General features: G+C 46.6%; 5 protein-coding genes across 6 annotated transcripts in view; 3 read left to right on the top strand and 2 right to left on the bottom strand.

Annotated features, from left to right (window-relative positions):
• LOC128301524 (ankyrin repeat domain-containing protein 11-like) overlaps positions 1-7707 on the top strand; it is a 39100-nt gene extending 31393 nt beyond the window's left edge. Inside the window, exons 5-6 of the mRNA XM_053038063.1 lie at positions 3664-5236; positions 5724-7707. Coding sequence (XP_052894023.1) covers positions 3664-5236; positions 5724-7491 — 3341 coding nt within the window. The 3' untranslated portion in view covers positions 7492-7707. The remainder of the gene's footprint in view (positions 1-3663; positions 5237-5723) is intronic.
• Positions 7708-7795: 88 nt separating this feature from the next.
• On the bottom strand, positions 7796-9117 carry LOC128301528 (probable malonyl-CoA-acyl carrier protein transacylase, mitochondrial). Its single transcript, XM_053038068.1, has one exon. It carries the CDS (start codon positions 9043-9045, stop codon positions 7858-7860), a length of 1188 nt encoding a protein of 395 aa, XP_052894028.1. The 5' UTR covers positions 9046-9117; the 3' UTR covers positions 7796-7857.
• A 129-nt stretch (positions 9118-9246) lies between these two features.
• On the top strand, positions 9247-10881 carry LOC128301527 (cytoplasmic tRNA 2-thiolation protein 2). The gene is made up of 2 exons (XM_053038067.1): positions 9247-10300; positions 10376-10881. Exons 1-2 carry the CDS (start codon positions 9306-9308, stop codon positions 10632-10634), a joined length of 1254 nt encoding a protein of 417 aa, XP_052894027.1. The 5' UTR covers positions 9247-9305; the 3' UTR covers positions 10635-10881.
• A 302-nt stretch (positions 10882-11183) lies between these two features.
• On the top strand, positions 11184-19346 carry LOC128301525 (probable ATP-dependent RNA helicase DDX17). 2 transcript variants are annotated; one of them, XM_053038064.1, is made up of 4 exons: positions 11184-11286; positions 11772-13036; positions 16749-16927; positions 17004-19346. In XM_053038064.1, coding segments are annotated over exons 1-4 (2172 nt in total). In that variant the 5' UTR covers positions 11184-11284; the 3' UTR covers positions 17730-19346. The 2 variants fall into 2 exon arrangements, with proteins under 2 accessions (XP_052894024.1, XP_052894025.1); XM_053038065.1 differs by lacking the exons at positions 16749-16927; positions 17004-19346 and having other exon boundaries at positions 11772-16742.
• A 1383-nt stretch (positions 19347-20729) lies between these two features.
• On the bottom strand, positions 20730-22541 carry LOC128301526 (b(0,+)-type amino acid transporter 1-like). The gene is made up of 4 exons (XM_053038066.1): positions 21963-22541; positions 21612-21882; positions 20900-21543; positions 20730-20810 (listed from the first exon to the last, which is right to left on the bottom strand). Exons 1-4 carry the CDS (start codon positions 22444-22446, stop codon positions 20746-20748), a joined length of 1464 nt encoding a protein of 487 aa, XP_052894026.1. The 5' UTR covers positions 22447-22541; the 3' UTR covers positions 20730-20745.
• Positions 22542-22882: the final 341 nt, after the last annotated feature.

Here is a 22882-nt window from a genome sequence, read left to right on the forward strand (position 1 = left end):
TATGTGTGTGTATGTGTGTGTAATTTGTATTTTGTAATTTGTGCAAAATGATGCCGTAAAATGTTATTCCACCCATTGTGCAATTTCGCGCGATCATTACATTAGGGGATTCGTGTGCTGATGATGGACTGTAAAAAAGATGGCGGCAGCTATATGAGCGAGGAAAAGTCAAAGGGTAACACATGGCCAGCAGCAGTACTAACAGTGGTCAGACCAGTTACACTCGTTGTGGTGCAATAAAGTGTAGAGCTTTGGGTCGGACACATCAATGCATCGATAAGAAGGCGTTGTGCACCTCCAAGTGCATCTCTGCATTCGAAGATTTGCCAACGTCCGAGCGATCGATAGCTCGGGGGTGCCATAAAAAGTCATCCGGTCAGCAAAAGCAGTAAAAGATGATCGCGCTAATCCACCACCACAGCGCACTTTCCGCGGATGATTGTAAAAAGCTCAAGGATTCGTTAGCTGCACACGGGGGAACACGATCATTTCAAAGCGGCAAAGCGGGTTTTCTCCACACACATAGACATGGACAGTTTATAATTAGCGCACGCCAATTTAACATAACTAATTTAATTCTGTTCCGAAATTGCATTGCAAAACCGGAAACTATTGCTGTCGGCGATCATTAAAATGCCAGCGGTTCAAGGAATTGTCTTTGCGGGTTTGATGAGTTCCTTCAAGCTTTGTGTTGTTGTCCTCCTTAAACTGAATCCTTTTTTGTGCTTGTGGTGGCTGTGTGTGTGTGTGGCTTGTTTTTTTTTTTGTTGTTGTTCCAAAGTGCTAACCAACTGCTCCAGCGTGTAACCTTTTGGAGGTTTGTGACTGGTCGACTGGTGCGGTTTGTATTTTTTACGCCGTTTTATTTTTTAGTGCTTCCTACACGGCGCACCCTGGCTGGCCCCGGTTGTTAAGCGATAGCGACAAAGCGACCCCTCTCCGGGCAAGGAGGTGGCAATAAAACGGTTAGCGTTTTTCAAAAAGCGCATCGAATAGTTTGAGACGAAAACCGTTCACACGTTCTCCGCCGGCGCACTGCTAAGCGTTGCTAGGAATCTGGCTTCTCGTTCTCGGTGGCAAAAGAGACCCCGCAGTACGGTCGTAAAACTCTCCGGTCCCGGAACGGTGGTGATCCGGAGATGATCCTTGTAACTTGCCGGAGTGTGGCGTCCGGGCGTGGGGGGCAAACAGGAATGCAATGTCCGCGCTCGTGCTTGTGTTGTTTGTCTGTTTTCGAGCCCTTTTTTTCCTGGTTCGGTTAGGGTGTTCGGTTGGCGAAACTAATAAGCCAGCAGCAGGTCAACAGCAGTAGGGTTTGCTGCGGTAGTAAAAACTCATCCTTATCCTGTAACATTTTTCACCATTCTCATCTCTGCGTGGTTGCAAACTGCTTATCTGCCCTTGCTTCACGGAGGTCTTGCCCGCACCAAACACCACATGCACAAGCCCTTTTTTTCGTTGTTTCGTTCTTTCGGGGTTTTTTGTTTAGTTTTTGCAAACTGCTTCTTGGTTTAGTTTAAAGTCAAGCCTCTTAAACCGATCAGTTCACGGTCGTGTATAGGGGCTGGTTGGCTGGCGATCGATCGCGAATATCAGCACAAAATTGACGAATTTCAAACGAATTTCAATTTCAAACATAAAACGGGTTGATTTATGGATGCGTGCGTGTATTTGGCTTTGTGTTGTGTGCCGGGAAGCGTGTTTTTTCAAACCAGCGGGGGAATATTTTCAGCCAATAAACACTCCAACTCCAACACCATCCCCGCCAGTCAAACGAAAGGGAAAGAATGTGCCTGTGGTGCGTTTTGTTTAGATGTGAATACGAACGAGGAAATATTCATTTTTAATTTAAACCCGTTTTGGAGACATTGCTTTTGGGTGGGGATTTTGGTAGAAAGGTATTAGGAAAGGTTTAATTCATATTCTTAATATCTCAAGCATTAAACACCAATGCCCTCTATCGATCTTTCTGATAGATTCGTTTCGTCCATAACAAATTTTTCTCTCCTCATTTTAGCGGTTGGGGATATGTTTAAACTAGAGATGTGCACGCTGAGTAAGAGTGAGTGAGTGATTTGAAACCTTGAAGAGAGTGAATGAGTATAAATTAGCACGAAGAGTTTTTATGATTCCTTTAACCACTCTTTTGTGCCTATACTCACTCTCACTCATCATCAGTGTTTACAATCTCAAAAGAGTGATAATACTATTTTACTCACTCTTGCAGAGTGATTATAATCCAAAGAGTGATAAAACAGTTATACTCACTCCTGTGTGAGTTTCTAGTCGGCACAGAGAGTGAGAGTGAGTATAGGCACAAAAGAGTGGTAAAAACATTAATGCAGTGTAATACTTTTAATGAATCTCAAAAGAGTGAGTAAAGGTTTCAAATCTTTAAACCCACTCTTTGACTTTGATTCAAATCCTTGAAAAGAGTGATTATTCTCATCTCTAGTTTAAACACATCTTTGAAGATGGTGCCGCCATCCAATCATATCCATATGTATACACGGACCTCATTATGACGGTCATCACTTTATGATGAATTCAACGAAGGCGGCACCCCCGGCAACCCAGACCCGAATCGCAATAAACTCACCCGCGTACATGCGCGGCTCATCAGCGTCTCGGAGATTGACACCAGATTGGAAACATATCTGGTGGCAGCACACAACATAAAACCGTGCAGAAAAATCCATAGATTGGTGGCGATATCATAAAAAGAGTCCCCCCCGCACCGCCGCTCTCTGGACACGCTGAAGATCGAACCCAAGAAGCCACGCAAACGTATCGTCGGCGCACGCGGGCTCTCTCTTGCCGGCGGTCGGTCGGTTGGTCGGCGTCGTCTGTGCCATCACGTCGCAACCCGCGAATAAATGCATACAGTCATGTGTGTGTGTGCGTGTGTGGGTGGATGGGGGGAGGGGGGGTGGAGGGATATGCGTGTGTTGTGGCGGTAAAGGCACATTAAATATTTCCCTTCGATCCGCGCGAGGCCATCGAACTTCCTTTTTTCCATAAGAACGAGTCTGTGGTTTGAGCTGCAAGGAGCAGCGGCGAAGGTAGAAGAACCGTTGGCTGCGGGGAAGTCAAGAAAACCACTAAAATAGAACAAATATTATCGCTGCGCCGGTTTGTGTGTTATTATATCGAGAGGTTCGCGGTTTCTTCATCACCGTTTCGTCACGTGGAATCGGTTCCACCGTTTTGCAGTGTGTTTGCTTGCCCTCATTACATTATGGGAGGATATGGCGCGCACGGCGGTGGCCATGAGTCAAAATAATGTGTGTATGTGTGTTGTTGTGTTTTTTTTTGTTCCCCCCATCCCCTCTCTCCCACCCAGGCTATTTTAATAACACTCCAGCAAAGAAGCTACTTATCGCTGTTGCAGGTCTCGGTTTAGGACGGGAAAATAAATACTATTTTGTGATAAAGATTTGCACTCGTGCGTTCGTTTGCTTTGGGTTGGAGGGAAGTCATTAGCATCTTCGTTACGGAAAGCGCTCTGGACGGTTTATCGTTTAATATATAAAACGTTATTGCAAATATCATTCTCTTCGTCGCCTATGACGCATGGTCGTAAAACTGTGGTCGGCCGGCTTGCGCACACACCAGCAGATTGAACGATGTGGTATTAAATTTTATTTCATTCTTTATTTCCAGACAATGCCGTCTCCCGTCACGGGCAGCATTTGAAGAAATCATCTTCGTCCGATACCGGTGGTAGCAACACCGGCAGCAGTAGTAGCGGTGGAAGCGGTGGAACGACAGCTGGTTCTGGGTCTGGCACCACAAGCAAGCGTACGCACGGAACCGGCACGAACACGATGGGTAACACCCACCAGGACAATGACCATACCGGTGAGAACACGGGTGTCGCGGGGGGCGGTCTGAGCAGTTCCGGATCGGGATCCACCACAAACAAGGATAAAGACGAGGACGATATTTACGAGTTTAAATCAACGCCGAAAGATTCCAGCTCGAGCTCGAGCGACGAAAAGGAAAGTGGTGGCACGTCCAGCAAGAAAGGATCATCCGGGGACAAATCGGGCGAGCTAGATAAGCAATCGGCCGGTCCACAACAACACCATGACAATGAACCGCACGGCTCACAGGAACACGCGCGGGAAGGTACGGGAAGAGAAGGAACGGCCGGTACGCAACAGTCACGGGACGATTCGCAAACGCAGCACCCGTCGCTGCAACAATCCTCGTCGGAAGGCGGCGAAAAACAGTCTCAGAAGGAGGGACAATCGACAGGGACATCATCTGCATCGTCGGGGGTTTCTTCCGGGAATAGCACGATCGGTACGGATCATGGACCGGGCAGTACACCCACCAATAGTGGCAACACAACCAGTGGCACGAGTGCTGGTGCGGAGCGATCTAATACGGGTTTATCTGCAGGAGGAGGCAGTGCGAGCGGCATATCGTCCTCCTCATCATCCGCTTCCGGAGTTCCGAAGCGAGCATTTTCCGAACTCAACGATGGCGCCGACGACGGTGGCACCACGAACGAAGATGAAACGAAGCGCAAAAAGCGCAAAGAAACAGATCCACTCGGTGGTTTGGGTGGCGTTGGTAGTGGGGCTGGTGGAAAAGATGCTTCTTCATCCACTTCTGGTCCGTCTTCTGGCAGTGGAACGGGAACTTCATCCTCCTCTTCGTCGGGCAAATCAAGCGGCAGTGTAAGCGGTAATCGTGGTTCCACGCCGCGTCAGGAAAAAGGTACAAAGTCAACCGGTGTCCCATCGTCGAAAACACTCGGTCTATCGGGCAAAAATGCATTGGATCGTAAAAGTCCCTGTGCTAGCCCGAAACCATCGCAGGGTGGTGTGGCTGGAGCGGGTGGAAACAATGCCAGTGCCGGCAACGCTTCGTCATCGACAGGAGCAAACGCCGGGAGTAGTGGTGGGACGTCCACGGGTGGAGGATCTTCGTGTACGGGAAAGGGTGGATCGTCTGGTACGAGCAGCAGCAACGATAGTGATGGCGAAACTGGCAGTACCGCCACGATGGGTGGCACCGAAGATGGAGTGGGAGGAAAGGGCACCGGCGAGTCCGGGTTTGGCGGTAGTTCCGGCGGTGGTGGTCCGAAAGTTCCTCCGCTAAAGATTGTCATCCCGCAGCAGAGTACGACGGGTGATGCGGAGGTTGGTGGAAACACGCGGAATGGAAAGAACGCCTCGACCAGAAATCATGCCGCCCTACCGTATGTGGTTGCGTCCTCCAATAGGTAAGCTTCAGGGGCATAGGAGCGTGAAGAGCACGCGAAAAGATTGATGGTGGGCCTAGTGCATAAAAGAGTTGTTTAAGGATAATTTACAGGGTTTCCAATTTGAAGTGGAAAATTTGTGCTATTTTATGATTGGATTTAAGTAGAAGTAGTGTGTTTGGCAGTAGATGGGGAATCTCTCCTACGATAAAGGAAGAATGGAAAATTCGCATAAACTAGAAAAGTAAATTGGATTTTATTTCGTCAATTAATGTATAATTGATTTAGATGTGAATTAGATGTGTAGTTTTTCCCCTTCTGAAGCTTTTACCAAAAGAAATAGGTTATTTACCAAGCTTTTAGACATGACAGATATTCTACCTCTAGTTCCAATTGTAAATAGTTCCAGTTTGTTCCCCAGTGCTCGTAAACCCTTTAACATATTCGAATTCGTCTGAAGGTTGACCGTAACACTAACTTAAATCGTTGTTTTTTTTATGTGTTTTAGTAACGATTCCACGGCGGACAAGGAAAGCACATCTTCGCGCAGTGCCAGCCCAGCCGATTCGAAAAGTTCGGATGAGAAAAATCCATCCCAAGGCAGCACGAAGGACGAACGCACGCAACAACGTGTCCTGCGCAGTTCGCATCGCGGTGGCAACGGAGGCAATAGCAACAGTTCCACCAAGGATGGCAACACGTCCGGTGTCGATCGGTCAAATAATTCCTCTCCTCAGATGCAACAGCAAGGCAACAGCGGTTCACCCTCCCCACTGTCGAATGCTAGTGGATGTGATTCGGCCGAAAGGGGTACCGGAGGGTTAGGAGCATCTGGGACGAACGGAACTGACGGTGGTCGATCAGCCGGCTCAGTTCAAGCAAATAGTCCGGCCAGCAGTGGGGCACCGACGGTAACCGTGGGTGAGGGTGACAATGGAACATCGGCTGGTAGTGGTGGTGGTAGTGCTGGATCCGGTGGGAATGGCAACCCAAAAAGTCCTTCCAGTGTGAGTGGTACAACAGGAGGAGCAAGTGCTGGTGGTTCCTTGACTGGCGGTGCTAGTAACGCTGGATCGGGTGATACAAATGGCGGAGGTAGTGGAATCACCGGTGGAGCTAATAGCGCTGGAAATGGGTCTTCCGCTTCTTCCACTAATCCTCCCGGAGCACCCAATACTACTACGGGAACTTCTGGCAATGGAACTTCTGCAACCGGTGGACAGTCTTTAGCTACTGGCACCGGGAATGGATCAACACAATCTCAAACAACCGGTATCGGTGCGACCCAAAGCACCAATTCGTCCTCCTCCACGTCCTCATCCTCTTCATCATCTTCTTCCTCCTCCACATCGGAAACATCCGTCCATCCGCGTAAGCGTAAGATCAAAACGAGCAAAGAACAATCCTCTGCTTCGTCCGCAACCTCCGTTGCTGGTAGTACGACCGGATCTAGTGCATCCGCGGGAACGGCACCGACCGGTTCTGCGTCCTCATCGACCACAGCCGGATCTGGGAGCAGCGCAGCAGGTACGGCCACGAACGACGAGAAGAAGGAAACGCGCGAAGAAACTCCGGACGTTCATCCGCACGATCAACCGATCACGAACTGTTACCAGATGTATCTGAACATCCGCAAGCAGATCGAACGGCGTCAGAAAAGTTTGTTCCCGGTACAGCCGAAACCACCGCAGGGTTTCAAGGACTATCTGATGAACCGCTGCACGTACGCACTTGCCGGCAAAACTCCGACAGAACCGAACGTTCAGGTGCCCGCTACTCTGGCTGCCTCGCTGAAGGATCTTTTCCAGGCGCAGGAAAAAGAACGGCACAAACTCCGCATGCAGCACATCGTCGAGAAGGAGAAGCTGGTGCTGGCGGTAGAGCAGGAGATCCTACGCGTGCACGGACGGGCGGCACGGGCTCTCGCCAACCAATCCCTGCCATTTTCCGTGTGTACCATCCTGAAGGATGAAGAGGTGTACAACATCATTACGCCCGAGCAGGAGGAAAAGGATCGGAACGCTCGCAGCCGCTACAATGGGCGGCTGTTTCTGAGCTGGCTGCAGGATGTCGATGACAAGTGGGAGAAGATTAAGGAAGCGATGCTGCTGCGCCATCACAACGAGGCGGAAAGTCTGCATGCGGTACAAAAGATGGACTGGGAGTGGAAGATGAAGGAACATTCGCTCTGCGAGTTTAAAGCGAAACCGATCATCGACGATACATACGTGCCGATGGTGAACGTGAACGATGATTTCGATCTGCTACCAGCATAGGCTTTTAAGTTTAGTGGGAGTGTGAGTGTATACTACTGCTCCGGTATACACGGATTAGTATGCGTTTCGCGTTTTTTGCGAAACACGGACATTCTTTTGTATCAATTCGAAAGGGAAAAGGATAGAAGAATAGAAGATGTTACTTCTAATAGCAGGGTAAGCGAGAAAAAAGGACGATTGTTGATGTAAATATACGTAGTTCTAATCTGCTACAAATAAAAGAACTAAAATTTAATAACGCTTTCTATGTTATGCGGCAGAATATCTAAGGTAAAATTAAGACAATTGAGAAAGTTCACGACTGGGTGTTTTATACACTTTTTTATTTCTTTATCAACTAAACCCTATATGCACACGTTGTGTCGTCTACGCTTCCACGTTTAGCGTCGTATCCCATGCCTTGGCATTGACCTGCTTCAGGATCGCTTTCAATCCTCGTCCGGGTCCACACTCGAATGTTCGTGGAAAGTGTTCGCCCTGCTGCCGCTCGTACATGATGTGTAACGTCTGCTCCCACTTAACCGGTCGTACGATCTGTTTTGGCAGCTGGCCCACAATGTGTCCCGCGTTCTTGTAACACTTTCCGTCCACGTTAGAGTGCACGCTGATGAGTGGATCTTCGATGCGAATTTTTCTCAACGCCGTAGCAAATGGTTCCACCGCTGACTGCATTAACTCCGTGTGAAATGCCCCGCTCACTGGTAATCGCTTCAGCCGGCGTATGTTGAAGCGTTTCGCATTTGCCTCCAAGAATCGCAGCGCTTCCTCGTTACCGGCTAGTACCTTGCAACCGGGATAAAGATAGTTCGCTACCCGACAATCCGGACTCTCGACACCCTTCTCGATGCACCAATTTTGTGCTTCCTTGCATGCCTCTCCTATTCGCCCATCCGCCCCGAACAGTACCGTGGCCATACCACCTTTCGTTTGCTGGCTCGCTATCTGCATGGCTTCCGCACGGATCTGTACCAACCGCAGTCCCTTATCGAAGGGTATGGCTCCGGCAAACACAAGTGCGGTTAGTTCACCCAAACTGAAGCCGGCGGTTGCGAAACAATTTTCAATCGCATTCGGACGCTCCTCGCGAAGCTGTTCGAGAGCAGCCAGGGATGTTACCATCACGGCTGGCTGACAATATTGTGTCTGGTCGAGCTTACTCTTCGGCCCCTCGATACATATCTTCAGCAGATCGTACCCAAGCACCTCGTTAGCCAGGGCAAAGATGTCACGGGCACCGGGGAACTTCAGCAGCTTCGAACCCATCCCCACGTACTGGGTGCCCTGGCCGGGGAAGATAATCACATTCGTTTCCCGCGGGTCAATCTTAGGTCGAATGGCTTTTTTCGACTGATCGCGGCTGATGTAAGTGCCGGCAACGTACGGAAGTGTGGCCCACTCGTTCTCCATTCCTTCGGACGATGTAATGTCCTCGAAGGTGGCTGCATTTTCCAGCAGTTCTTTGACTTTCTCCGTGCCGACCGGAGGCACTTTGGCATCTGTCCCCAGAAGGCGTAGTGTCCGGTGTAACCTACGATGAAATGCACGGAATAACATTACGGAAAAGAGAGTATTGCTGAAGTAAAGATAGAGGAAGTTAGAGTGCTACAAAAGGCCGCCCCAGCACACCGGTTTCGATCGTTATGTTTACAGTAAATTCGTCCTTGACAACCGGAACTGTCATAGTGACAGCAGCGCGATAAACAACGTGCTATTTGTTATTGTTTTCGTGCGTATTCAAAGACACCCTGCTGTGTGTAGTGTATTCCGCGCTTCGAAAGGTTTGTCCTATTTTATTTTAGTCCCCCCTTCTAAGAATGTGCAGTATTGTGGAGGACGATTTTGGTGACGATGGAGGAGCGCATGGTATGAAGGAAGACACACCACAACCGGAGCTAGCGGCAAACGAGCTGTGTCGAAAGTGTAACACCGAGATGGCCGTACTGAAGCTTAACCTAAAGGAGCCGCAGTGTAGGGGTTGCTTTCTGAATTACGTTCGGCACAAGTTCCGTGCATCGCTGGGATCAACGAAAATTGTACGCCTAGGGTCACGAGTGCTAGTTATCTTTACCGGCGCAGCGGAAAATGTTACCCTGCTTGATATGATTCGTTTCGGGTTGGAACAGGATTCGTTCAAGCAGCTACGAATAGTACCCATCTTGCTGTACGTCGACGATGACTTTGTAGAAAAAACAGATGAACTAAGAATTCATCAGCTTACAAAACGGATAAATGTTCTGAAACAGTTTAGCAGCTTTCCATCGTACTATACCGTGTGCGGATCTTCAAAGTATGCTGAAATAACTTTCGACGATTTATTTTCTCCTTCCGGGTTCGAGCAAGATGAAACGCGACTATTGCAAGTACTGGAAGCGCTCCGATCGGTATCTTCCAAACAGGATCTCCTGGAACAAGTGCACAAGCAAACGTATCGTACAATCGCCAAAGCACTCAACTGTAATTACGTGTTCCTCTCGGACATCGGGATCGATCTGGCAAAAACGCTGCTGTCCAACGTGGCCCTGGGACGCGGTTGTTCTCTTGCGCAGGATGTTGCATTCTGCGACGATCGTGACGATGCGACGAAACTGATACGACCAATACGAGATCTGAACCCGGATGAGGTTAGCAATTATTTGCAGTTCGCAGAGCCACAACTGCTCTATCTTTCGCACGTGAAACACTTCGAGGATAAACCAAGTTTGCAGAATTTGACTTCAAAATTCATCGACAATCTTCAGCAAAGCTTTCCTTCGACGGTGTCTACCGTTTTTCGTACCGGCGACAAACTTGATGTACTGAAATCAACCCAAAAAGCAACTACCAATGAGGGGGCAAATTTTCTGGAAATGTTCGATAAATCACTTACGTTAAACGATCAATCGGTGGGAGAATGTTGTCGGTTTTGTGGCGCTGTTCTGGATTATAAAGGATCGAAAACGCTTTTCGCTACCGAATACTCGAGGCTTGTGTCCTTAAGAATAAATGCCGCCTGTAACCATGAGGATATTTTGCAAAAATCAAAACAAATGGAGCTAGACGCCGAACGTGCTGTGAATGGGGAGGAAAATGAAGAACAACATTCTGTACTATTGCAGCACCTGTGTCATGGTTGTAGGAACATATTTGAAGATATAAATGAATAACCGAGATAAGCGATTGAAGATGTATTACTATTTGCTTTTAAAAAACCCAATTTACTATTGTGCACAGAAACATTGTGAGGTACGTTACTACATTGTTCGTAGTAGAACAAGCAAACGATAGATATACGGCCTGGCCGTTCTTCCGTTAAATAAAAAAAAAAAAACAACAAGCAAACGAAATTTTAAATAAATTAAATAAATATGGTTCAAATTTCCATAAAGTTACTGTTCGGTTTTGAATCAATTGAAAACAGAACAGGATTGAATTGAAATCCCGCCGTAAAATAAATTTCGCCCGAATTCGCCACACTGTGGGAGCCTTATATGTACATCTAAAATTACGGTTTTAACTTATTATTCGCTGTTAGTTTGATCGAAACATTTCAGGATGAATCATAAACAATATAAAAAAATTTACGAACCATTATAAAATAATTATGATCGCAGCGAATGTGACGGCACAAATTGGGAATTTATTTTTTTTCAAGGCGTGTGCTTATTTTTGCAGCTTACTGTGCACAGCATATGTCAATAAGGTGTCAAAGTGTTGGTGAGCAAAAACGGAGAAGGTCGTGCAAATCACACCGTGAACTTTATTATCCCGATTTTGTCTCGTTATCAGCAAGGATCCATCTCAAAACTCCATCAAAATGTAAGTAAATGCTTCTGTTTCAAGAATATTCATATATTTTGTTGGGGGAAATGTTTTCCTGCACCGGAATTGCGGTTGAAAATTTCATCATTAGCAGTGAGCCCCGAATAGTGAATTTCAAGATGGCGGCCATAGAAAAGGGAATAGAAATTTTTTCCATCAATTACCTGTCCTAAATTTTAGTACGGTTGCTATGCACCAGTGTGTATCATATGGCTGGAAATCATGATGAAACTGATATAACAAGACAGCTGTAATAAACTATAGTGACTTCGGATTATCGAAGTATTATAAGCCACTTGCAATTATGTAGATAATTATTGATTATCTACGTCACGAATTAAAGCGTCCACTGCTGAGTGCTGTGAAGATGATTGGATTTTCTTTAATGAGTCGGCGCAATGTCGATTTGTGGATGCAGTTGATTTTAATAGTAAATTAAGGTTTATATCTAAGCACGTTTTCTCTTATGTTTACTGCCACAGGTACGGAAGTCGCCCACAACCTGGTAACGGAGGTTTTAACCGCGGTGGAATGCAGGGCGGTCGGCCAGGTGGCCCAATGGGTGGTGGATTCCGACGTGACGGAGGGGCTGGTGGTTACGGGGGCGGTAACGGTGGTTCGTTCGATCGTCAATCCAACAACGGAAAGAATCTCCGCAATGTCAAGTGGGAACCAGAGGATCTGACACCTTTCGAGAAGAATTTTTATCAACCATCCGCTGGGCTCATGAGCTTGACTGTCTCGGACATTGAGGGCTATCTGAACAAGCATCAGATCACGCTGAAAGGTCGTGATGTGCCCCGTCCCAGCATGGAGTTTGAGGATGGTGGTCTGCCCGTGTACATCATGGAAGAGCTGAAACGACAAGGATTCAGTAAGCCAACGGCCATTCAGGCCCAGGGCATGCCGATTGCTTTGAGCGGTCGGGATATGGTGGGTATTGCACAGACCGGATCCGGCAAGACGCTTGCCTACGTAGTACCTTCGTTGGTACACATACAGCACCAGGCGAGCATTCGACGGGGTGATGGCCCGATTGCATTGATTCTTGCACCCACTCGTGAGCTAGCGCAGCAGATTCAGCAGGTCGCAACGGACTTTGGAACGCGTGTTAGCGCGAACAATACGTGCGTTTTCGGTGGCGCCCCTAAGGGACCACAAATCCGAGACCTAGAACGGGGTGCAGAAATCGTGATTGCCACCCCTGGGCGGTTGATCGATTTTCTCGAGCGCGGCATAACTAATTTGCGCCGTTGCACTTATCTGGTACTTGACGAGGCCGATCGCATGTTGGACATGGGTTTCGAGCCGCAGATTCGTAAAATCATGGGACAGATCCGTCCCGACCGGCAAGTGCTGATGTGGTCAGCCACTTGGCCGAAGGAGGTGCGCAATCTGGCCGAAGAATTTCTAGCCGACTATATCCAGATCAATATCGGGTCACTGAATTTGTCGGCGAACCACAACATCCTGCAGATTGTGGATGTGTGCGAAGATTACGAGAAGGATCAGAAGCTGATGAAGCTGTTGACGGAGATATCGGCCGAACCGGACACGAAGACAATCATCTTCGTTGAAACAAAGCGCCGCGTCGACGACATTACTCGCATCGTCAACCGCAATGGATGGCGCGCCGTTGCCATTCACGGTGACAAATCGCAGCAGGAGCGCGATTACGTTCTCAGCACATTCCGTAACGGACGCCAGGGCATCCTGGTGGCCACGGATGTTGCTGCTCGCGGTTTGGGTAAGTTTTTAAGTTTCCTCTTTGGGTGGCATTTGTTTTCTAGGAAAACAGTACATTCATATCCTCCATAAAAAAAACATGAGTTTTAGACTAAAAACAATCCAAAGCAATGCAAACGGTAAATGTAGAGACTGACGTCTGGTTCGCAAACCCTGAAATCGTACAAATGTTGCAACAAAATTCACAGACTATTATGTACAGCAGTTATGAAATCTAATCTAAGCGTTCTAATTGCGTTCTTGAAACTGCAAATCGAACGTTATAGCAATCGTAATTAGTAAATTTATCTAGTATCTAATAGCTGCTATGTCTAGGAGTACAACAAAACGGACGGACATAACAGATCTTTCTGTCAGCTATCGCGCATCAGGTTGCAGAGATGTCTGTCTACATGTTTACCATTAGATTAAAACGCCATGTTATCCTTAAAGAAAGCATAAAGTCTCTTGTAATCTACACACGCCTCACACTATTCATGTTCCGGACTTGTTCTTTAATTCATTGTTGGGATAGTTATTCTGCGTTCATGCATCTTTGGAGGCAATGAACTTTCTCTACCAATCTTACATCATCTGCAAGACAAAAAAAACTTTACATTGACAAAACTTATATCTACCGACCGACTTCATCGAGACATTAAACCCCTGGTCAACGAAACGCACCTTTTGTGCGGGTTGGCGTTCGTTGATTGTGAACGAAAAAGCGAAAGCAAAACCTTGTCAGTCAATTGATTACTGGCCGAGATCTTGATTTAAAGCGATATAGAATGATAAGCATTTAAGAGTGCCCAATGGTTAGATAATAATGTGTGGAGCCAAAACAGACATACCTCTCGCAAGCATTCATAAAACTAGCATCGAAAAATCGGTGCAAACACTAGCTTTCCGAGCTGTTCAGACCAAAGCTCAAGCGGCAAGACACACCTGCTTAAAGGGATATTCTTCTGTATTTGTTTGGTACTATTGTTTCTATTGCTGTCTCTAGCGGGAGCTGAACGCGAGAGTGAGACGATGAGAAAAGTGAAAAAGAGTGCAAATGTTGTAAAACGTTTTATGTATTTCCTGTATTCACACAACCACGATAAAATAACATAAAAATTACAGCAGTAGCGCTTGTAACATTTTCCCAAAAGTGACAGCCGCCAACTACTAATGCAAAGGTGTGAGTTGGAGCATGGAACCATTTATTGCGAGCACAGGTATGTATGCATGAACGTGATTTTAATTATTTCTTGCAGCAACTGTGCACCATAATGCTGAGCGTCGGTTCGAATGGGATCTGTGTGTATTGGGTAAATTTAAACACAAATATAACTGCAATATCGTGAATATCAGGAAAAATATAAAATACAGTAGCTTAAATTATATGATCGGATCGCTGGTTAGTATCCATCTACGTCGTAACCATTCAGACTTCCCTTTCTGTCGATCTGTGATTGCAGTGGGTGGTTGGGTATGGCATGAGGATGCTCTAACCACTTTCCATCATGGAGAACGTTTCTTACTCGCAGCTGAAACACAGAAACAAATATGGAGGCAGTTGAACAAGCAGTGTGCTTTGCTTGGCGCTATTAAACCATTCATTAGGCATTAAGGACAGTAACTGCGGCGCAGTTGCATAAGGGTCGGGTGATATCAAAAATAGTATTAGGTACCTAACTTAATTCGTGGAGTATATTGCCGGTCGTTCTATACGGCATGGTTGAGCGAAATTTTAACTGTTACGGAAGCATTGCTTGCCTTACCAAACATTTCTATGTGGCAGTTCGGACAGCACTGCATCACCATCGATAGTATTACCTTGCGAATTAAGTTAAACCCCCTAATATATAAGCATATCAGTTGTGCTTTGTCGTAATCTCGATTTGATGTCAAAATAGAGATGTATTCTCAAATTCATGGCGCTTCTAGTTTAAGAATAATGTTTGTTTTTGGTTCCTTCATTGTTAAGTTACATCGTTTCTTTCATGCCCTGTGTCGTCGTATGTCGATTCTCACCATTGTGCGATGGGGTAGCAGGGAAAGAGACGCGATTACTATCCATTAAACTAACCTAAAAACACTCTGCAGATACCGTTTAGCGACACTTGTTGTGATTTCTATTATTGCTGTAGCTCTTCACCCACGCATAAGGACTTGAACTCACCGCTATCTTATCACATCGTATGTTTCTTTTTGCTCGATTGGTTGAGTTTACTGGTAACGTTTTCGATGAGCCGCATGCAAGTTGGTGCAGCCATGTCGAGGATTTCTGTTTGTCTCCCAATACACAGTGTGTTTGAAACCTTGATTAGCTAAACGGACAAATGCTGTCAGCTGCGTTTAGCATAACGCACAAAGGAAGCGTGCCTGTGTGAGGTCCGTCCCAGGGACTAAAGTACCAAGAAATGCAACTATTTTATGATTTTCTTAAAGTTTTCTGTTTCTGTACGGCATTTCGAAAGTACGTTTCGCCCGGTTTTTATCGTACACGTTTCGTGATCCACCATTCAAATCAGAAACCATGTTCCTTCTCGTGCCCGTCCACCAGGCTATAGTGTTTAATTATGCAATAATGACTGTTGATATCCTGGTTCAAACACACTCTCCATGCTTCGGACAATAGTTTGATAAGTATATTTGTGCAATTTGAAAGTATTCACATTTCCCGCTATGAATAAGCTCAATGACCTAAGAACCGGCGACAGGTTTCGATTGAGCTTTCCTGCAATGCACGGTGTGTGCTAATAATTATGTGGTAAGGCGTACCCATAGCGCACCGCACAACATGATAAAGAGTTCCTTACGAGTGAGTGAAACAAAACGAAACCAGATATATAAATCTGAAAGAAGCTTATGCAAAGTGTGATCTCCCGGCCATTTGTTTGACTGTACAAAGGATGAAATCGGTTTTTTGTATACCTCAAAAGACAAAAGTGAAAATAATTCGATAAAGACTATTGGAAGGTTAACATAAACTCTGCCAACCAACTGCAACAGCTTCATTGAAAGCATCGACCGTTGCACGTGTAGGAACACAAGCAAGGTGTTGTTTTTTAACCAGTGTTGCTTAGTTTAGGGACATTCAATTACAAATGTATACGTAGTCAGTCAGTCTCTGGAGAGTTGTGTGGTTCGTTGATTGTTATTGTCTTCTTGCACGACGACCACTACTATCCGTCCACGGTCAGGATGTGCAATGGTATTGGATGATTTGTGAGATCTGATTAAAGAATACAAGAATAATGTTATCCCACATACACTTTCGAATGTTTTTTGAGTCCACGGTTTTCGTTGTTGCGGTAGGATATCGGAACAACTGCAAACATTATTTCGCGCAACGTTAACCCGGCTCTGATGAGAGATCTAAATTATTCTCCTGATGTTTAATCCCCCTCCCCCCCACAAAAACAAGAACAATTTCAATAGTTGCCATGTTTAATGAATTAAACGTAATCTACCTATCATATGCTTTTCCTTTTCTGTTTCCGACATCTTCGCTACCTTTAACTCTATCGGTCTATCTATATTTATTACAAAATGGCACAATGATTAGTAATAGTCCCATTCAGTGTCTTACATCTTACTTCCCAACAAAACCCTTTTTGCGATATGTGTGTGTGTATGTGTACTCTCCAGGGCAATCGTCCCTATTCTTCCGAGTACCGAATTTTCCTTTCTAATTATTATATGCGAATAACACAAGCCTTCCCCCGTGTGTCACATGCCTCCAGATGTGGAAGACGTAAAGTTCGTTATCAATTACGACTATCCGTCGAATTCCGAAGATTACGTGCATCGGATTGGTAGAACGGGACGCTCTAACAATACCGGCACCGCCTACACCCTGTTCACCAACTCGAATGCCAACAAAGCGAACGACCTGATCAACGTGCTGCGAGAAGCAAATCAGGTAAGAAGCCGTAGTGGAACACCTGATGAAATATTAAATCGCCTCGTTTTTTTTCTCTTCACCCTTATTTTTCCAGGTGATCAATCCGCGGCTCGTTGAACTGGCCAAACCGAATATGGGCAAAGGTCGTCAGCGGTACAACAATCATCGCTTCGGTGGCCAACAGAACCGTCCTCCGCGCGATGGTCCGTACGGTGGGGGACCACGCCATGACGGGGGTGCTGGGCGGTTCGGTGGGCAACGTGACGGGGCACCGAAGTATGGTGGCGGTGTTGGTGGTCGAAACGATGCGGACAAATACGGTCCCCCACGGTCGATGTACGGCGTGAATGCTGGCCTACCGCCACAGACACTTGGTGGTCTTGCGGCCAGCACTGCCATGGGAGGTGCCAAACCACCGGGAGTTGGTGGGGTAGGTCAACGCCAGAGCCGCTTCTCGGCACCGCCCTCTTCTGCCACAGCAGCGGCCGCCGCAGCAGCTGCCGCATTCGCTTCCAGCTACCACCAGCAGAGTAAATATCCGAGTGCATCATCCGTGGGGGCTGGTTTGGCCGGTGCGCACCCATCAGCCGGGGCTAGCGCGACACCATACGGAAGTTCCGCACCATCGTACAAACCACAGTCCGCCACGGGCAGTGAGGCCGCTCACATGTACGGTAGCAGTGGCGGTTACAGTGCGCGATCACAGCCCTCCGCACTACCAACGGCAGCGGCCGCGGCAGTAGCCGCAGCGTACCAATACGCCGCAAACGGAGCGACGCCGGCATTCGCCTATCCGCCGCCCCAAGTTGTGCTCAACTAGAGAGTTTCTCATTAGTTTAACATTTACATTTTTTCATCCCACTAAACTAATACGAAAATAATTTAATGTATTTAACTTTGAATGGATAGGAATCCGTTTTGAATTAGGTTTAAACATTCACATATGCGCTCACTATTACATTCTGTGTAATACAACATTAACGAATTCGCATATCCTAGCGGGTCATTAGTCCAAATTGTGCTAAACCATCTCAAGCCGCATTGAAAGTAGCGATTGCGGTCTAGCGCATCGTATCGGCGACCAGCAATGCTTTCGCTTCGGAACACTTTTATCAAAGAGGCGGGCTACACATGAGGCGAGGATGATGCTGAGTGATATATTTTTGTTTATGAGTTAGTTTTGAATGATCAGAGTAGTTTTTATATACCTTTAAGTTTACGTCGCATGCAGTGCGCTGCAGTACTAACGCCGCAGAGAGCAACTAATTATACAGTTAGAAGTTTTCAGTGGGATCAGCGCAGAAGAAGCTTCCGAATTTACGTTCACAAAAAGCTGTATTTGGAATGCTCAACCTTTGTTCCAATCGAACCAAATCGAACCAACCCTTTCCATTGAAAGCCTTCGCTGCTGTCGTTCCACTGGAAAATTCGCCATACTTAGATGATTCCACAATTTTACTTGAAGTTGCGTTTTTGGGAAGGAAATGTAATTGTTTAAATATCGACTTCAACCTTCTGATATCTGCTGCCAACACTACCCTACCCGCTCATTTCGTTCGGTTGGTAACCATACGGAGTGTTTATGAAAGAGAGCTTTATCTTGTGAACTGTAACAAAAATTTGTATGAATTATCGATATCGTTTAAAAAGCGTATGCAAATAATACTTTCATTGAAATACACAAAAGAAGCAGCTCACGCACCATCAGTTTCAACAAATCAGCATCTGTTTATTGGAAGTTCCACTATAAGAACAGACAAACAAAAATGCACACAGTAAAACAAGTGACAAATTTTAAATGTAAATACAATAATGCAACAGAACAACACACAAACTATCGCCGTACCACTCACCCCCAGAAGAGGGAGAACGCTGCATAACAAAAACCTTGTGTTATGTGGGGTTCGATTTAGCCAAATCTAAACCAACAAATGGAGCCAACAACTCCAGTACAGCAATGTCAACGATTATCCCTTTATAAACCCGTCTTATAGAGACTTTTAATACACATTTAGCACATTACCTTCAATATGGTTGGTGAAAAAAAAATAGTGAAAACAAAACGAGAAGTGCAACAAAAGGTAGCGTTATATACATGTATGTATTGGTAGTTTAGTGCATTTTTCGTGCATCAATGGTGTATTGTTTCGGCGTGGAAATGTACTATTTCCCCTTAACTTGTTTTCTATATATAAAAAACACACACACACATAACTGTGAATTATTCAAAACAAAACCTTGAATAACAAAATAATTGCCACAAAAAAAGTACAGATGATAAAAATGTTGAATTAATTTAAATTGTAAATCGAAATGAAACTGTAACTCCAAACCGTGTAACACGGATCAACCGCCCCGAAGTATTTAAAGGGTTGCGTTGGTAGGGAGCAATGTTTATTTTGAATGCACAATAAAGATTAATTCATGGCAGTTGATTCAGTTGTGGGGCTGCTTTTGTACGTTACATCCGAATGGTCTTTAATAAGCAAAAATCTATCTTTCGGTGTCTTTTATACTATAACACAAGGATAGCGGCGACGTATTTGGTAGCACCATCAGAAGAGACTCATGAATCTGAATCAGATTAACCCAACACTACTCTAGACCACTAGATTTTTGTGCCGCCAAAGAAGGAGATAAGGGTGTAACTTGGTTAGGTTCTTCCAGGTCATTTGCAACAGCGTCTTAGTTTGATGACCTTCGAGTTCAGCGTTCGGAAAAGTGAGACAAGTCATCTCCTCAATTGAATATCTAATTATATGCAATAATAGTTGTATTGAACTATTACTTTACTGCCTTGACTTCAAGGACCGTTACGCAGAGATGCTAGAACAAGAGAGTGTGAATATCTCGTATTCTTTCAATTGTTGAAATCTTCTATATCATTCAAGGAAGCAGTGGAGGATCAATCTCCCTTGGAGGCCCAGGGCGGAATTATATTTGGGGCCTCTAATTTTAAAAACGATGCAGGAGGGGGACATTGAGGGGAAATGAGACAAGGCGAAAAGCGCAGTAAGAAGGGGTATACTCCGCCTACCGTTTGATCCGCCGTTGGGCCGCCCCTAATCATCTTTTTCAAATGGTCCGCCAGGGCCATCACCATCTTCGAATACAATATCGGATCCGGCTACCTGTACTCTTCTAAATGGAGCCACAATCATACGTGTGACAACTTCGAGAAGCTGCACGTGGTGGAATTTACAACTACAGCATCCAAGAAACACTGCAGAAAAGCATCCAAGAACACAGATGACACACTCCAATTCCATACAAAACCAGCTGTTTTCAGATTTCCGATACCAGGAGAGCATGTTTTTCAAGCGGTGACATCTTTCTTCCCCCTCTACCCCCTTCATCGTTCACTTCCGCGCCCGACTAGGAGAACATCCAACGCAGGAGGATGCTTTTTGCGTGTCAATCGAGGCAGAAAACTCGCCAAAAATGACCAGTTTGTCAAGCTCTGATACCAGGAGAGCATCCAACGCAGGAGGATGCTTTTTCCGTGTCAATCGAGACAGAAAACTCGCCAAAAATGACCAGTTTGTCAAGCACTGATACCAGGAGAGCATCCAACGCAGGAGGATGCTTTTTCCGTGTCAATCGAGGCAGAAAACTCGCCAAAAATGATCAGTTTGTCATGCCCTACTCCGCATACTCTGCCTACCGTTTGTACGCCGCTGCAAGGAAGTATCATCCTCTAAACTAGCTCAAATACTTACTAATACTGAATAGCTTTCCTGTATTCATCCATTTTTAGAATTGTTAGGTAACATCATCTTTAGAAATAGTAACTTTTTTATTAACATAAACCGGATTTCGATCCAGTTCAGGTATCGTTAATCTAATTTACTGGACGATGGAACCACTTCGAAGAGCACTTGAATGATAAAGGTTAACTTATCTGTAAATAAAAGAACAGGATTATATAATTAATTGTTGTCCAGATAGCCTGATATCCGCAAAAAAGCTGTAATCGCTACGGCCACTTACTGATCCATCGTGGTCGAACTTTGTAGTACACGAACGGCGTGTAGACCAACACACCGCTCAAGATAAACGCCACGGCGAAGAGGTATTTCGGCGAAGGATCACTAATAACTGGCACAATCGACAGGAAAATGGACACGGCCAGCGTAATGTATGGCACGATCAGCGGCACCTTGTACGGCCGGTGTACGTTGGGCTGGGTTCGGCGAAGGGCTAGTAGCGCCACCACGGCCGCACCGTAGAAGAACCAGATCAGGAAGGAGGCAAACTCGATCAACGTTTCAATATTGCCGACCAGTATGAATGCGAGCGCCAGCACTCCCTGCATCGCGACGGCCGGTGCCGGTGTTGAGCGACGCACGTGAATGTAGGAAAGTGGCTCCAGCATCTGGCCCTCCTGGCTGGCAACGTAGCAGAGCCGCGTAACGCCAAACTGAATGCTGAGTGCGCAGCCGAACGTGGCGAGAGCGACACCTAGCGGAATCAGGAATGAGAACGAACCGAGCGCACGGTCTCCGAAATCGATACCAACCGCCTCCGAGGCAATCATCTCGCCCATCGAGAGAACGGTCATGTAGGCGAGGTTCATGAACACGTACAGTCCGGTGATGATCGGGACGGCGATCATGATCGAGCGGGGAATGTTTCTGTTGCGAGAAGCGAAACGTTGTGCATTAGCGGGGTGTTGTGCAAATGTCACACCGACTCAACTTACACCTCCGGTTTCTTGATCTCCTCCGTGATGGTCGTAACGCTCGACCAGCCATCGTACGCCCAAAGCCCGTTGTAGAACGCAAGTGCAATATGACCTGGGCTGGTGTTCGTTCCCTGAAATCCGCCGGCTAGATTTGCCGTATTGCCAATCGCGAGTTGGTAGACGCCACCGAAGATGACCACCAGGCAGGCGAACACCTTGCAAAACCCGAACACGTTGTTGATGGTGACGTACAGCTTCACGCTGCTTAGATTAATGTAGGTGATAATACCTGCGATGGAGAAGATCGTGAAGCTGATCAGTCGTTCTGCTAATGCGTGCAGCAAACGGGGAGGCGACCGTGTCTCTTACCTAATCCCAAGATCCCTATCAGCTTGATCAGCAGATGGAGATCGTCCGCCGGCATATCCTCCAGTCCGAGCAGATGGCGGAAGGGCAGTATCGAATATTCGGAAAACGTTAAAATGATGACGGCGATTTCCGCCGGACGCAATATCATTACATACACCCAGGCGCATATGAACGATGGCAGCGGACCCCAGAAGGAGTGCGATTTCTTAAATGCCTCGATTAGATAAGCGTACTCTGCGCCGGACCGTGGCACAACCGTGCCGAGCTCGGCGAAGCAAAGTGCACCCAGGAGCGAGATTCCACCGCAAACGGTCCACACGACCAGACAGAAGCCGACACTGCCGGAGTACCGTAGCGCGGCCGTTGGAGACACAAAGATGCCGGACCCGATCATAACACTGATGATCACGTTTATCGCCGACATGAGGCCCATTTCGCGCTTCAGGCCGGCGGCGGCACTCTTAGGTTCTGCGGCGACCGTCATGGTTTGAGCGGTGTGTTTTGCGAGTTTGCGGCTCAACCGTACACTAGCGCAGGACTACTTTCACTGTCCCGTTGACGGGCGGTGATAAGAACGCACACGATCCTAGCCTGTTTTTTTTTTTGCTGCCACTGCACTGCACGAACGCGCGGGAAGAACACAAGGTTAGTCGTATGCTAAGGGGTTACTGTACATTCCAGATGGTTTGTGGAGCACCACATGTCGTTTCTCGTGGCGGCGTAGATCTGCAAGAGAACGCAAATGTCTCTGGTACGGTTGTTATCACCATTCGGGATGTTGGCGTTGGAAGAAAGCATTGTTCAAGTGGACACACGCACGAAAACTGATTTCCCGAACATGGAACTACAGGCGACAAAACGTGCATTGACAACAGAGACGCGAGTGATGAGCACAAGGGAGGTATTATCTTATCACCAGA

This window comes from Anopheles moucheti, chromosome 3, assembly GCF_943734755.1.
Source record: "Anopheles moucheti chromosome 3, idAnoMoucSN_F20_07, whole genome shotgun sequence".
Lineage (NCBI taxonomy): Eukaryota > Metazoa > Arthropoda > Insecta > Diptera > Culicidae > Anopheles > Anopheles moucheti.